We start from the raw sequence: 15,622 nt of genomic DNA, 5'->3' as shown, positions 1-15,622 counted from the left end.
TCTCCGCCCACCTACAGTCTCTGGGGTCTGGAATCTTCTGCCTTATTGGTTCTGCCTTACATCTGTTTTCTCCTGGTTGTGTCCAGTCTCTGTAAACACCTGAGCCTCGTGGACAGCATGAGGGAGACGCCCAGATGGAGCTCCTGGTTCTGGTGGCCTTGAGTGGAGAACCACATGGTCTCTGCTTCCATTTCCTTGTGCCGTTAGTGTTTGCACTTAGAAGCTTAGTTCAGGGGAACCACGTCTTCCCCTGAGTCTACAGCTCCTCCTCACCCAGGCTGGAAGGAAGGTGGGAAGGCTCCAGAGCTGGCTCTGGGAAGCCCCAGTGACCGCTGGGAACAGCATGTAGGAAAGTGAGGCTGGCATACCCTGAGTGTTTCCTCAGACACAGCGTGGAGATGTGGCCAGATTGCCTGGCCTCTCATCCCCCCCGGTGATAACACACCCTTCTTTCCCCACTGGTCAGCTAGGCCATTTCCATGTTCCTGGGAAGTTTGTGTTGAAATAGCTGTAGTTTTCCCCCTCTCTCCTCTCTCCTGTTCTTATTCTTGCTTCCACCCCCCCCCCCCCATTGTTCCTTCTCCCTCTCTTCTAACCGCCCTGCTTTGTTGGTTTTTAGACAGGGTTTCTCTGTGTAGCCCTGGCTATCCTAGAACTCCCTCTGTAGACCAGGCTGGCCTCAAACTCAGAGATCCGCCTGCCTCTGCCTCTTGAGTGCTGGGATTAAAGGTGTGTGCCACCACCTCCCAGCTTCACCTGACTCTTATTCTTGAAACAGGATTACATACACTAAGTTGTCCAAACTGGCCTAAACCCACGCTGTAGCTGAGGATGACCTTGAATTCCTAATCCTGCTGCCGCTCTCTCCAGAGTGCTAGAATTACAAGTATGTACATTGGTGCTCAGTCTATGAATGCTGTGCTGGAGATCTTACCCAAGGCTTCATGCATGCTCCCAGTAAGCACATGAAACATTCACTCCCTCTTAGGAGCTTACCCTGGTGCATCTGATCTCATCTGTGGTATCCAGTGAGGATGATTGCTGGAGCCACCCAAGCCTTTTGCCTGTACCCCCCAAAAAACAGCTCTGAATGAAGAACTTCTCTAAGCTGTTTTGAGAAGTTGTATGGTTCCATTCCATATGTACAGCTTCCTAGGTACAACTGGTTCCGTGCTCAGCTGTGTGACTGGAAATGAGAGGCACACACTGAAGCGAAGGTTCTAGAACCAGCTGTGTGGCACCACATAAAAGCAGTCCACACAGCGCTGTCACTCAGGAGCTGCCTGATAGGACACTGTTAAGCTTGTGCCCCTATTACCCAAAGCATGAACTAGGCAAGCACAGAACTGTCTGCAGAGACCTGGACAGTAGGCAAGACCCTCCTCCCTAGCTGCCCCTGTAGAGAAGCCTTGGCTCACAGGCACAGGCAGTGGGGGGGGGGGGGGCGTTCGGAATGCAATTGCGCGGGGTTGTGCTTGTCCACGGTTGTAGCCGTCTGTCTCCTGTGGAAGGTGCCAACCCCTCTGTCCTCGGCATAAGAATTTGGTACACTGGGCAAGAGTGGCCAGCTACCCACCCACCCTCACGGGGTCACTCGGCCCCTGGCAATGCGCTGGTTATTTATTTTTTCTGGGGACTCATCTCCTGCCATGCTGAAACCGGGAACAATGGCCTTCCTTGTGCACACGGTGCAGCTGCTGAGATACCACAGATCCAGGCAAAGAGGACAAGCAGGTGGGAGAGCAGCAGCCCTTCCTTCCCTGGGTGTTTGTCACAGGCCACTGCCACCAGGGCAGGCCCAGCTTCTGTCAGGAAGACCCCAGTGGGCCACAGCCATTCCATGAACTGGGGCAAGGCAGAGTGGTCCAGTTGGAAGAGCTCTCCAGGCCTTGGCTCAGCAATCTCTATCCAAGTAGGACAGGAACGTCCCATCCCCTCTGAGGGCCATGGGGGAGGGTCTCACACGCACCCTCCTCCCTGGCATAGACAGCTTGTCTCTTGTCACCCTGCCCTGCCCTGTCATGCACCCCACCCCCAGCCCTGTCACCCTGCCTCTCTTGGCACTCGGATGCATTTCTGGGTTCTGCCATTGTGTATCAATCACTTTGATTGGTGTCACTCACTGCGCTGCATGTTAAAATTCCATTCCTATGTCTGCAGATCGAGGTGGCAATTAGGCAGGCTCTAAGCTCTGGGGAATGTGTCCCCTAAAAGCTCTGAGACTGTGTGTGGCATCTGTCACGGTGCCAGCTCTACCCTGCCCCAGGGCTAGCAAATGGGTCCCAGCAAGGGGTGGGCAGCTTGGTGGGTGTGGGGCAAACTGGGGTTTAGCTTGCTCGATATGGTATGGGGTGGACTCGCTCTGTGGCCCTAGATTTGCTCTGTGGCCTCCGGGCTTCTGAATTCTTTCACTTGCCCAGTAGAGGAGGGGATTGGAGGAGGTGGTCATTAAGGTTCTTCCTCAAAATGGTTGCTGCTCGTGGCTCTCATGGTGATTGCCAGAGGCTTCCCCTGATCCACGGACACGAAACACTCCCACCATGAAATTCCACGGTGTATCAGGCACAGCCATGTGATATGTATCCCAAATTGATATAAATTATCCCAAGGAAAAACCAGAGGGATGGTTGTACAAGGGGGAAGCCCCCACGTGGAAAGGGGGACTGTTGGGGGCGCGGATATTGCTCAGCACGTTATTGAGTGCCAGCAGGACAAGATTAAATCATGCAATGCACAGAGAGACACAAGCTCCTTCGCTGGGTATAGACAGCAGCAGAAGCAGCCAGGCCAAGGGGACCCAGAAGCCATCCCATCCCAGATTTTAGAAACGGCAGTGTTAAATCATTAAATGGGGGCCTTGCTGTTTTTTTTTCTGGGTTTGTAGCTCTCCCTCAGCCCTTTGGTGACAATTCACAAACGCTTAGCCTTGGACTCGTGCCAAGAGCAGGGAAACTTGGCACAAGAGGCCCAGCTCCACAGGACACATGTGGCTGTCCAGCTCAGCAAGTTCCAGCTGCTGTGGCCACAGCCCAGCTTCGGCACTCACTGAAGCCCTGATCGTGACCGCTTGTCCCACGGTAGCTCCCAGAGCAGGCAGTGCCTGTCGGGACCAGCCTATGGCTTGTCACTTCGCTGGCTGTGCCCTCCTCATCAAGTGGATGGCTTCCAGGGAGGCAGCTGTTGAAATGGACCAATGAAGACCCTAGCACAGGCAGAGAGGGGCGGGCAGACTCGCCATGGGGGCCTAGCAAGGGGCCCGAAGCCAAGTAGAGCCTGTGGCGTAGGGCGCAGTCCTTGGAGGGTGGTGCATGCGGAGTACATGGGGGTGGGGCACAGCAACAGGATGCTGATGGTCGGGAATGGGTTTTCTATTTTAGAGCTGTTGAGATCTACAGGGATATTAGGAAAATATACCTGGCTCCCACATTTCGCCACCAGATCCCTTGTGGCTAGTCCTCACACTCATACGCTACCTTCGCCACATTTCTAATTAACTGATGCCCACACGATTCATATTTCCTCTGTTTCCCTTAAAGTTTTCTTTGTTTGTGGGCTTTTGCTGACCCAGGACCCCGGGTGACATTTAGTCACCACATTTCAGCAGCTCCAGTCTGGCACCTTTTGTCTCCCCTTGGCTTTGAAGCCTGGATAGTTGGATGTGCTGCTCAGAGTCAGTGGAGACCCCTCCACGGGGCCTGGCTTTTGTCTTCCCCGGGGTAGGCTGATGTGGGTTTGGGAGCGGTGCCAACTCCTTCACCTGCTGTGACACACACTGTAGACCTCACTGAGTTGACTTGGATCACTTGGGATGGCCACCGTAGATGGCCCCACCCCCATGCCATGGCAAGATGGTGCCCTGCAGCCTCTACCTGCAGATGACAGTGACCCGACACTCTGAGGCATTGTTCTGGGAAATCTGCATCTGGTCCCGAGTATCTGTGAAGTCAGCCGTTGGTTCCGTCAGTGTAGACTCGTGTGTGCCTGCTTCGTGCGGTATGATAACGTCGTGATCATTAGCTAGTTGATAAACTTTTAATTCTAAAATGACTCGTATACAGACAGCAGCACAGGGGGCTCCCTGCACCTCTGTCCTCCACTGCTTCCTCCTGCCACCCCTCCCAACTGCCCCTTCCTCGTACACGGGTGCGGTTCCTGCTGCCACTGCGAACGAGTCAGCACAAGGGGCTAGCACAGCCCTGCCTGCCATCCTGAGACCTTGCAGGGAGAGGGAGTCACCACCACCCCTTAGGTGGTGAGGCGATGCCAGCAGTGGGGCCTTCTGTGCGCCAGGACTCCCCTCTTTCAGTCTTTGGGAATGCAGGGCTCACCTGTGGGCTGGCCTCATGGCATTTCCTGTACTGAGTCCCCCCAGGAAGAATAGCCAGTGTCCACAACAGACACAGAGCAGTCTGCCCTCTGGGGGCTCAGTCATCACTGGGTTTGCTGATCCTGGGTGCCAGCTTTGCCTGACTCCGTGACCCGGGCCTGAGTGGGAGCCGCTCTCCCAGAGTTGGTGTGTGTTGTACCTGCGTCTGTGCTGGCAAACATTCCTCGGGAAGGGCATTCGAAGCTGTGATTTTTCACATAAACCTAAAAACAAAAGGCTTTCCACAAATGCCCATGGGCAGTGCACACCCAAGTGTGGGGTTCAGATATGATGTTTACGCTGCATCCCACATAGGATGGCGACCATCATCTGAACTGGGCAGCACAGGTCTTTCCTGTTCAAAAGCAGGGAACCTAGGGTTGCAGAATTCCCTGGTCTCAGGCTCTGGGTTACCCCACTCAGAGATCTGCAACTTGTTTCCTGTGAAGACACATGGTGGCATTTGCTTGTCTTATGTCTCAGTCTCATTTTAAAGACTTCTTGGTCAGGCTGAACTTTGGGGGTGATTGCTTTGTAAACACTTGACCCCACTGACCTTCCTCTTTGTGTCTCCTCTTGCTCCCCACCCCACCCCCCACTGCAGGATGGGAGTCACAGCTGCTGGAAACAGGATTCCTGGGAATCTTTCTGTGCCCTCTCTGGACGCTGTCCCGCCTCCCTAAGCACACCCCCACATCCCGAATTGTCCTGTGGGGCTTCCGCTGGCTGATCTTCAGGATCATGCTTGGAGCAGTAAGTGGAACTGTCGTGTAAATGTATTTGGGAATAATGTCCTCAGAGCACACCGGGTAACTCTGCTGGGCTGAGCTGGGCTGGGCTGAGCTGAGCTGGGCTGAGCTGGGCTGAGCTGGGCTGAGCTGGGCTGAGCTGGGCTGGGCTGAGCTGGGCTGAGCTGGGCTGAGCTGGGCTGAGCTGGGCTGAGCTGGCTCATCTGGAGCCCGGATGCCTCCTTGCTGACCTGTAACTGCTCTCCTGACGTTGGCCTGGCCCTGCCCACTGTCCTCCACTTCACAGGGTGGCCTGCCGTGAACAGTCCACTCCATCAGTTCCACCAGCCACATTCACAGCCATTTTCTGTGGGAAGCAACCACAACTCTGAGTCCTTTCCCGGAGGAGACTTGGGAAAGAGCCGTGTCCTCTCCCAGAATGTCTTGGATGTCTCCAAGGTCATTTCAAAATGATGAAGGTCACGTGCCATTGAGAGGTGTTGGTGAGCCTCACCTTTTTGTTGGGTCCCCAGCTTACTTGCTTCTAGGAGTGTCTCTCACATAAGCCAGATGTGTTCAAACTTTTCTAGTCCAGCGTGACTATCATTTAACAGCCTGTGTGGTCAACAGCCCTTGCCTGCTCCGGGGCTGCTCTACCCAAGGCTGCTCCTCCCACCCCACCCCTGTATCCTTGCTGTGTCCTGATGCTTTCACATCCACCGATGTGCACTGCTGAAACTTTCAGACACATGATTTGAAACTTTAAAGTGAGAGTGAGGCGTCTGCTGTTGACCTCTGGGTTATACGGAGAACGTGGCTCTGCTTGCTTTCCCTGTTTTCCACTCTTTGATGAGATCTCTGTTCTTCTAGAATTGCACAGTGTTAGCTTTTCCATATTTCAGCCTTATTGGGCAGGTTCTCTCTACATGGACCTCTCTGCTTACTTTTATGTTGTCTGAGGGAACCAACCCAAGCATGCAGAGAAGTAGAGGTTTATCACAAAGAGTGGGTCCCTGAATCATGTGAGCAGGGTGCTCTCATATGAGAGCAGGATTCTTCAAACCAAGACCTCCTTCAGTCTAGAACATTCTGCATCTTTCTCTGACTGCCCAGATCTGATTTTCAGGCTTTTCTGGTGACCTCAGGACTGTTCTGGGTATTGCTTAGCAGCGGGAGGCTCTTCCTATGCTCACAGGGGCCGCTCTGGCTGCCCCTTCCTGAGCAGCTATCAGCCGCTGACTCTGGAGGGACACCGCCTTCCCACTGCAGTGCAGGGTGCTGTGAGCCCTCTGGAACCTACACTGTCTCCGTGGCTACGGATTTTGACTAGAACTGGTGCTCAATCGGCACTGCGTATCCTCTGTTCTGGTTTGATTCTTGTTGCTGAGATAAAACACTCTGACCAAAAGCAGTTTAGGGGAAGAAGGAGTTTATTGGTATACACTTCATAATCCATCACTGAGGAAAGTCAGAGCAGGAACTGAAACCATAGAAGAATGCTCTTTTCTGTCTTGCTCTGAAGCTCATGCTCAGCCAGCTTTCTTATACAGCCCGGGAACACCTGCCTAGGAATGGAGATGCCCGCTGTGGATTGGCTCTCCTATGTCATTCAACAACCCCCCACAAACATGTCTGTAGGCAGATCTGATCTGGGAAATCCCTCCATTGAAACACTCTTCTTCAGTGACTCTAGGCTGTATCACGTTGATGGCTAAAGCTGATTAGCACACCACCTGCACTGTGGATGAAGGCAGCCTATTCTCAGATGTGCTAAGCTCACAGAGTATGAGTATCCCCGTCCTCTTCACCCTCTTCTACTGAGTTCCTGCATACGGTGTGGGCCTCAGTGAAGGAAACACCACAGGAGGGTCCCTTTTGCCTCCGCGGGCACGTGTGTACACGTGGCCATGACAGGCTAAGTCCCTTTCTCCATGCTGTCTGCAGCATTGGCCTTGGCCCGGGTGCTTGTCCCCAAGGATGTTCTATCCTATGAGGCTCAGGTAGTGCACACGTGACCGTGGTGATCAGGACACCTGACAAGTCATTTCTGGGCTAAAATGATCCAGTAGCTTTGTGTTTTTATGGCTGAACATTGAAAGTCAGTTGATTAGGGCTGAGATGGCCCAGCAGTTAAGAGTACCGACTGTTCTTCCACAGGACCCGGGTTCAGTTCCCAGCAGCCACATGGCAGCTCACAACTGTCTGTAAGTCTAAGATCTGACACCCTCACACAGACATACATGCAAGCAAAACACCAGTGCACATAAAATAAATAAATAAATAAATTCGTTTTTGAAAAAAAGAAAGTCATCTGGTTTCCAGATGCTCTTCACATGCTTGTTATCTGAAGCAGGTCACCTAGTACGTAATCCTCTGTGACTGTAACTGTGCTCTGCCTCTGCTCTTGTGGCTGGGTTCCTGAAGAGACCTCAGCTGTGACCCACCACATCTACCCATGTCCCCCAACCGTCTCCAGTGTCTGTGAGCTCCCCCATGCTGGGCATATGAAGGGTCACAACAGCCCAACAGGAGGATGGGCAGGCGTGAGAGACCCTAAGAGAGCTATGTGGAGTCAGTATTTGCCGGTGGTAACTAACACGGGTGAAATCCCGTGCTTGCCCGGCCACAGTGATGGCCCTGAGTCTGCACTGGGGGCATACTGCTGTGTGCTGCTGTCTCCAGGGCCAACGTGCATTTGGAGAGGGGCACTGGATGCTTTGCCGTCCTCCATGTCAAAGGGCACTTATTCCTGGCAGGCTGAGGGGGCCACAAGCTTAGTCTCCTTTCCTGGCTGGCGTTGGTGAGCCTGACTCTTTTCAAAAGTTTCAAAAGGCTCTATGTGGAAGGCAGCTCTGTGGCAGTATGAAGTCCAGATCTGTAGAGAAGCTGAGCTGTGTGGAGAAGAAAGCCCAGCTCTGTGGAAAAGCCCAGCTTTGTAGAGAAGCCCAACCCTATGGAAAAGATGAACTAGATGGAGAAGCTAATCTCTAGAGAAAAAGCTGAGCTGTGTAGAGAAGCTGGCCTATGTGGAGAAGCACAGCCCTTAGAGAAGCTGAGTTGTATGGATAAGCTCTAAGGCTGTTCCATGCACCACTCTGGTGCCAAGAGTTGAATGCACCCCCATGATGCCTGACAGAGTGCGCGAGTCATTAGCACATTCTGAAGCCCTTTTATGGCATTTTGATTGACTGCTAGCACCAGCTGGATAAAAATTGCCAGGTGCACTAAAAGGTGTAATTACTTGATACAGTCTTAGGTTGGATATTATTAATCTTGCTTCAGTGGGAAGCTTCAGTGGGTGCTGTGGTAATAGAGTGATGGTAGCCTCGAGTCCATTGTGGGCTGGCTCCAACCTGAGACCGCAGGATCACAGAGAGCCCTTGCTCAAAAGTCAACCCTCAAGACTTCATCATCGGATGGCATTTTGTGTGCCCCAAAATTGGTTGATCCCTTGGAGCTGAGTCTCAGAGTCCTGTGGTCATGAGGTGGTGCCTCACAGGAGAGGAAAAGCCGCAGCACCTGTGGCCTGTGGGAGACCGAACCAGGACAGCCGCATCCTCGGGTGCATGGCTGACCCAGGCCGCCATCCGCCCTGTGAGATGCTGTGAGCTCACACAGGGTGGTGTGGCTTCCTAGTCTACAGAGATCCTCAGCCAGCTTCATGGCCTGGGCTTCTGTGGGCAGCGCCCCCGGCTATGGCCCCGGGGAGGGACAAGCAGAAGGAAAGGAAGCTGATGGAGGGTTGGGAGGGATCTGTTCTGGATGGAGATCTGAGAGGCCTGGCCTCACTCTGCTGAGCCCCGATCTAATGATGAGGGGCATCAGCAAGCCCCCTGGGGGGCAGGCTTCAAAATTACCCGCCAGCTTCCTCTCCGATGTCACATGTCATGAGAGGACAGAAGAGAACGGCCAACTCAGGTCATCGGGCTTGGTGACAAGTCCCTGTACCCACTGAGGCATCTCAAGCTGTGTTCTGTGCCGCAGAAACTGTCAGAAAACGAGATCTTCAAAAGTAGCATTGATAATAAAGTCCAAGCTAGGCCGGTAATATGGGCATGTAATCCCAGCTCCTTGGGAGGCTGAGGCAGGAGGATCATAAGCACAGGCACCCTGGCCTACAGAGGAAGTGTAAGGCCAGCTTGGGCCTCAATGTAAGGCCAAAAGTTAGTGGCAGAGCTCTTGCCCAGTGTGTGCACAATCCCAGCTCAGTACCTAGTACCACTGCTTCAGTCACTGTTCTGTTGCTATGAAGAGACACCATGACCAAGTCAAAAAGGAAAGCACTTAATCTGGGGCTTGTTTATAACTTCAGATGTTAGTCTATTATCATCGTGGTGGAAAGAGTGAAGACATACAGGCAGATATGGCGTTGTAGAAGTAGCTGAGAGTTCTGTATCAAGATCCACAGGCAGAGAGAAAGACACTGGGCTTGGCATGGGTTTTTGAAACATCAAAGGACACCTTGAACAAGACCACATCTCCTAATCCAGCTAATCCTTTCAAACAGTGCCACTCCCTGGTGACTAAGCATTCAAATATAAGTTCATAGGGGCCCTTCTTATTCAAACCACCATAACCACATACACACACACACACACACACACACACACACACACACTCACACACTATTAATAATAATAATAATAATAATAATAATTTAAAAGTAAAAATACAGTTGTGGTGATATTGTGTCCCCCAATATATTTTGCACCTTAACAAACTTATCTGGGGTCAGAGAACAGAACAGCCACTAGATATAGAGGCCAGAAAATAGTGGTACTCACACCTTTAATCCTAGCCTTCTGGAGGCAGAGGTCCATGCGGATCTCTGTGAGTTCAAAACCACAGTGGAAACAGCCAGGCATGGTGACACAGGCCTTTATTCCCAGGAAGTGATGGCAGAAAGGTATATAAGATGTGAGGACCAGGACCTAGAGCCTATTAAGCTTTTAGGCTTTTGAGCAGCAGTTCAGCTGAGATCCATTTGGATGAGGACACAGAGGCTTCCAGTCTGAGGAAACAGGATCAGCTGAGGAACTGGCGAGGTGAGGAAGCTGTGGCTTGTTCTGCTTCTCTGATCTTCCAGCATTCACCCCAATACCTGGCTTCAGGTTTGATTTTATTAATAAGACCTTTAAGATTCGTGCTATATGCAATAACATCTAAAACCAAGACTGTAAGAAATTTTTGCAAAAGAACAGCCACAGTTAAATTCTGTCTGCTACAGAACATTGCTGGGAAGAGGTAAAGGAGCCATTAGTCAATCAGAGCTGTACTATGTTCGTGGACCTAAGTTCCAAATGGTTTCTAATTGTCTTGCAGACTTCCCAAAACCTAGACATAAACCTAGAAAGATTTTAATCAGAAATTGATAAATTGAGTCTTAAATTAGTATGGAGATGCCAAAGTTCTGTCTGTGTTTTGCATTGTTTTGTTTTGTTTTGTTTTTGAAACAAAGTCTCACTGTGTAGCCCTGACTGGCCTGGAACTCGTTATTTAGCTGGCTTCAAAACTCACAGAGATCCTCCTGCCTCTGCCTCCTGAGTGCTGGGATTAAAGTTGTAAGCCACCACACCATGTCCCAAATGCCAAGACACTGAATGGTTTTGTATTTTGTTTTGTAGTTTGTAAAACAAACTCCAGCAGACAGACAGCTTGTTTCCATGACAACCAAACAGCAGCAATGTTATAGACCCAAGATGTGAGGCTCTGTGAGTAGCCTCAGAATCAGCTCAGTGAGGGAGTCCTGCCAGGGGGGACACCACAGAGAGACACACAGACACAGATGTACATGCAGACACACAGACATACATAGAGACACAGACACACACACACACAGATGCACACACAGATACAAACATACACAGAGACACACAGAGAGACACATGTAGACACATACACACAGAGAGACAGAGACAGACACACAGACACAGAGAGATACACACAGACACACAAATATACAGAGACACATATATGCAGACACACAGAGACAGACAGACAGACAGACAGACAGACAGACAGACACACACACACACACACACACACACACACACACACACACAAAGAGCGTTCTTTCACAAAAGGCCCCAGAACAGATAATCCCTGGCTGGCGTCTTTGGGTAAGACCATCGGAAGAGGCACACGGGATCTTCTTGGGCGATGGAGACATCTAACGTCTCGATGGGAGGAGGTGCTGTGAGAACGTGTGTCCTCCTCACCCCCTCAAGCATTAACTGTGTGGCAGCTCTAGAGTTATTTCTAGACCTAAGGAGGTCAGCCTATGCTGGGGAAGGATGGCTGAGGGGAGCAGGAACCCCCCTCAAACCTATTTGTCCATGCATTCCCTCAGGAACCGTGCCCCCCAGGGCCTGGGGAGAATCAGCCAACTGCTGCCCCTGTGCTGATGCTGGCCATGGCCATGGCGTCCCTCTGTCACCCGGTTCCCTATAGCACAACAGGGAAGAATCCGTTTCTTCTAGTTTTTGGTGGCATTGAAGTCAAGGTGGTATTAGGGACAGTCTGCTGCCAATGGGCCAGTCAGGGTGGCGTGGTGCAGGGAGGACATACGTCTGCCTACCTGCCAGAGGGCCACAGCAGCACCTAGCACTCTGCCTGGTCTTTTCTTCACCTCAGCCAGGAACCCGGGTCACAGCTGCTTGTCACAGCATACTGCTGTGAGTGTGGTGGCTGTACTCACTCCTGACCCCTTCCCCACACAGGACAGGGGCAGGCCTCAGGCAACAGAATGGGCTCCTTGCCAGACCTACTGGAAAGTTACAGCGCTCCGTGCCCCTCTCCACCACACACCAGACAGCTTACTCTAGCGTCCTGGCTTCCCAGGCATTCACGTGCTTCCCAGCCTCGCAGGGTGGGGCTATGGCCCGAGGGGCATCAGTGGTTCTCCGTGGGTAAAGGTGCAGCCACTGCCCTCCTTTCAACTGCAGGAGTAGTGCAGACGGTCTCACATGGCTCCCTCATCCCAGGAAGGCCCCCCGCCTCCATCCCACCAGACTGATGTTTTCCTTAGTGCATCAGTCTCAGCCACATTGAGGCGGAGGCTCTCCTACTTCAGGAAACTGTAGTGACGTGGGTGTCAAGCCAGCATTTAAGGCAGTAAATTACCTTTCGTGATGCTTTTTAAAACAATTCTTTTGCACTTCTTGATCTTATTCTGTTGGACAATCTGTCTGTAGTGAGGTTTATATGCTCCTCGTTCAGCGGTGCTTTGAGTGCCTGGCAGTGCAAATCCTCCTCGTCTAGGGCTCCTGGGCAGAGCCCCGGCCTCAGGCAGAGATGGATTTTCCATGCAAGCTCTGGAACCGGCTCTGCCCTTGATTATCCCATCCCGATGAACTGCGCTGAATGACAAGCTAGCGGTCTCCATTGCTGAGATTCTGGGAAGCCAGCCAACGTCTTTGTTGCTGGGAATTCTCAGGCCTGCACATTACCCAAGGGGGGACCACTTGCTTTCCGCATTGACCCCTAGAGTGTGGAAAAGCTGAGAAACCTGTCTCTTCGTACCCCTCCCTCCTCCAGCCTCACTGCCTCCACTTGGAGAAGCCTGTGTGGGTGGCAGTCCCTCCTCCGTGTGCTTCACAGTCCTCTCTTCCTGGAGTGCCTGTCTTGCTGGGAGCTTCACCTGCAGAGGTGCTGTGGGCCCATGAGGGTGGAGACGAGACAGAGAACATGTAACTCCGGTAGACAGCAAGTGATGGGAGCTGTCGGGTCAGGGACAGAGGGCGGGCGTCCTTCCCCCCGACCTTGCTTCCGGGCTGCATCTCTGCGGTGTGTCCTGAGTTGGCACCGGTCTCCACAGTTCCTATCTGTGCTGTTCTTTAACCAGCTTGTGCTGCCAGTTTTCTTGATATTTAATTTCAAAATTAGCATATATTTATTGTATAATATAATGGGTCTCCTCTTGACATTTCCATATATGCACATAATGTGCTAGTTCTGATACTGTTTTCTTTATGTTTGCTTCATATTTTAGAAGCTAAGAATTTACTACGCAGCCAGGCCTGCCGGTATATGCTGTTAACCCCAGCACTTGGGAGGCAGAAGCAGGTGGATCTCTTGAGTTTGAAGCCAGCCTCGTCTGTAGATAGTTCTGGGACAGCCAGAGCCACACAGTGAGACCCTATCTCAAAAAACAACAACAAAGAATGCAGGGCTCCAGATTTTTACAGAACAAAATATAAGTTAAGCAGGCAGTTCTCTTTGCCATGAGAATGGTTGCTACAGCTGAACGGGGTGTTTTCCATCATTTATCCTGGGAGGAGGATGCGAGACCAAGGCTCAGAATCTGCCGTGATGTGAGGATTGGCATTCTGTGTCTCATGCTGAGGTGATCCCAACCCACAGGCTGTAGACAACGGTGAGGAGACCCTACACTACCCATTCGGATTCAGCTTCCCACTTAGTAGACGCAGCCTTGGCCACTGCCCATGTCTATGTGCCTTGCCCTCCAGCTCTGGGTGCTCATCCCAGCTGCAGCACCTCTGGGTAGGGCCCTCTGATGCTCCTCACACACACAGGAAACTGCATCAGCTGAAGTGAAGGTAGAAACCTGCAGGGCCAATAGCTTCCAGGTCAGACTTGAGCAGCAGCCAGCACGTGACCCAAGGCTTCCTGAGAAAGCATCCCCCAGGGTCAGCACGTGTGTCTGAAATGCTGCTGTGGAGTCACCTGGGATGTCACAAGAGCTTTAGGCCTGCAGATTTGACAGCTCAGATGAGACAGGCAGATTCCTTGACAAATGCAGCCACCAAAACCAAGACAAAGGAAGCAGGAAACCTGGACAGTTTTGTGTCTGTTAAAGAAATTGAATTAGAAGTAAAAGAAGAAAAACCATTCCAGAAAGAATCCTTACCCCAGCTGGCTTCACCGGTGAACTCTGTCAGACATTTCAGGAGGAAATAACAGCAGTCCAACACTAAGGCTTTAGAAAACACTCAAGGAGGAAGAGTCCCAAAGTTCCTCATGCAGTCCGCACAGCAGTGACCCCAGACCTAATGAAGACATGCAGAAATAAAGATCAGAGCCCGGCACTCTTACAAAGACACAGGGGCCCTTCAAAGACTGGTCTTGAGTAAAAAGGCACAGGTTCATCTTGGGTGTGCAAGGTTGGTTAACCTTTAAAAATCAGTTCATGTCATTTGGTAACAAAATAGAGGTAAAAAGCCATTTTATAATCACAACAATTTAAAAAAATTAACGCTCAATTGCAGCTTGCCTGTAACCTAAGCACCTAGGAGGCCGAAGCCTAGGCTATTTACAAATATCCAGTCTTCTAAAAAAAAAAAAAAAAATCAGGATGTGGTGGCAGGGGGATCTCTGAGTTGAGGCCAGCCTGAGCTACAGAGTGAGTACCAGGACAGCCTGGGCTACAGAGAGAAACCCTGTCTCAAAAACAAACAAAAAAGCATAAAAGCATCTATGAGGTCAGAGATGGCAGGGTGCCTGTTCTCATGACCACTCCTCCAGGGTGCATTAGGCATCACATTTGGAAAAGAAGAAATTAAGTTATAATCCACAGATATGATTGTGCATTTAGAAAACCCAGTGAAAGCTGAGCATGGTGTGCGCCTGTAATCCCAGCACTCAGGAGGTGGAGGTTGTAAATCAAGAGTTCAAGATCATCTTCAACTATGTGTGGAGTTCAAGGCCAATGTAGGCTACGTGAGACCCTGTCTTGTTACTCCCCTGCTCCTTCCACCTGGGAGGAAGGAAGGAAGGAGGGAAGCGAAGGAAGAAAAGGAATCTAAAAAGCAGCTGTTGAAACGAATGTGAGCTTTTAGGATGCAAGGTTTTTATTTTATATGTATGGATGCATACATATATGCAATGCTGGAGGAGGCCAGAAGAGGGCATCAGATCCCAGAACTAGAGTTACAGATGGTTGTTCCCCATCATGCAGCTGCTGGGAATTGAATCCCTGTCCCCTGGAAAAGCAGCCAGTGCTCTTAACCACTGAGCCATCTCTCCAGCCCAATATTTCATAAACTATTAACAAGCCATTACAAAATGAAAATTTGAGAGTGTTATCAATTGCTTCAAAGCCCCTCAAAAGCCTCATAGTAAATCTGTTTAAGGATGCCTAAGATGTGTGCTTTAAAAGCTGTGCAGTGGGGCGGAGGGAATTTCAAAGATTATAAATGGAGAGACAGACCATGTTCATAGATCAGAAAGATTCGACGTTGCATCTGGCTTGGCCAGTTTTATCTACAGATTCAAGGCAATTGTTATCAAACTCTCTGACTGATTCTAAATTGCGTTTGAAAATACAGAGGATCTTTAAAAAAAGAACAGAGTTAGAGGACTATGCTGATTTTAGAGCTCGCCTTAAAGCTGAAGTCTGCTAGTGATCTACACTGGAAAAATATACCGGTGGGAGATCAGAGTCCAGGAACAGACGTCATCCTCTGCTCTTCGTGGGCACCCATCCAGAGCACTGACGAGATGAGGGGAAGGCAAAGCCATCACTTAGAGTCAGCGCAGGGGTCACCGCATATACCCACTAAAGGGAAAG

The 15,622-nt window shown here is 51.0% G+C and overlaps 1 protein-coding gene across 2 annotated transcripts in view; it reads left to right on the top strand.

Moving 5' to 3' along the window:
* Lmf1 (lipase maturation factor 1) overlaps window positions 1–15,622 on the top strand; it is a 93,334-nt gene that overhangs the window by 40,092 nt on the left and 37,620 nt on the right. For both annotated transcript variants that reach the window (XM_028854579.2, XM_028854578.2), the window contains exon 4: window positions 4,971–5,119. In XM_028854579.2, coding sequence (XP_028710412.1) covers window positions 4,971–5,119 — 149 coding nt within the window. The remainder of the gene's footprint in view (window positions 1–4,970; window positions 5,120–15,622) is intronic.

The sequence above is a fragment of the Peromyscus leucopus genome, chromosome 8b, assembly GCF_004664715.2.
Source record: "Peromyscus leucopus breed LL Stock chromosome 8b, UCI_PerLeu_2.1, whole genome shotgun sequence".
Classification (NCBI taxonomy): Eukaryota; Metazoa; Chordata; class Mammalia; order Rodentia; family Cricetidae; genus Peromyscus; species Peromyscus leucopus.
This window is presented reverse-complemented; position numbering and strand designations above follow the sequence as displayed.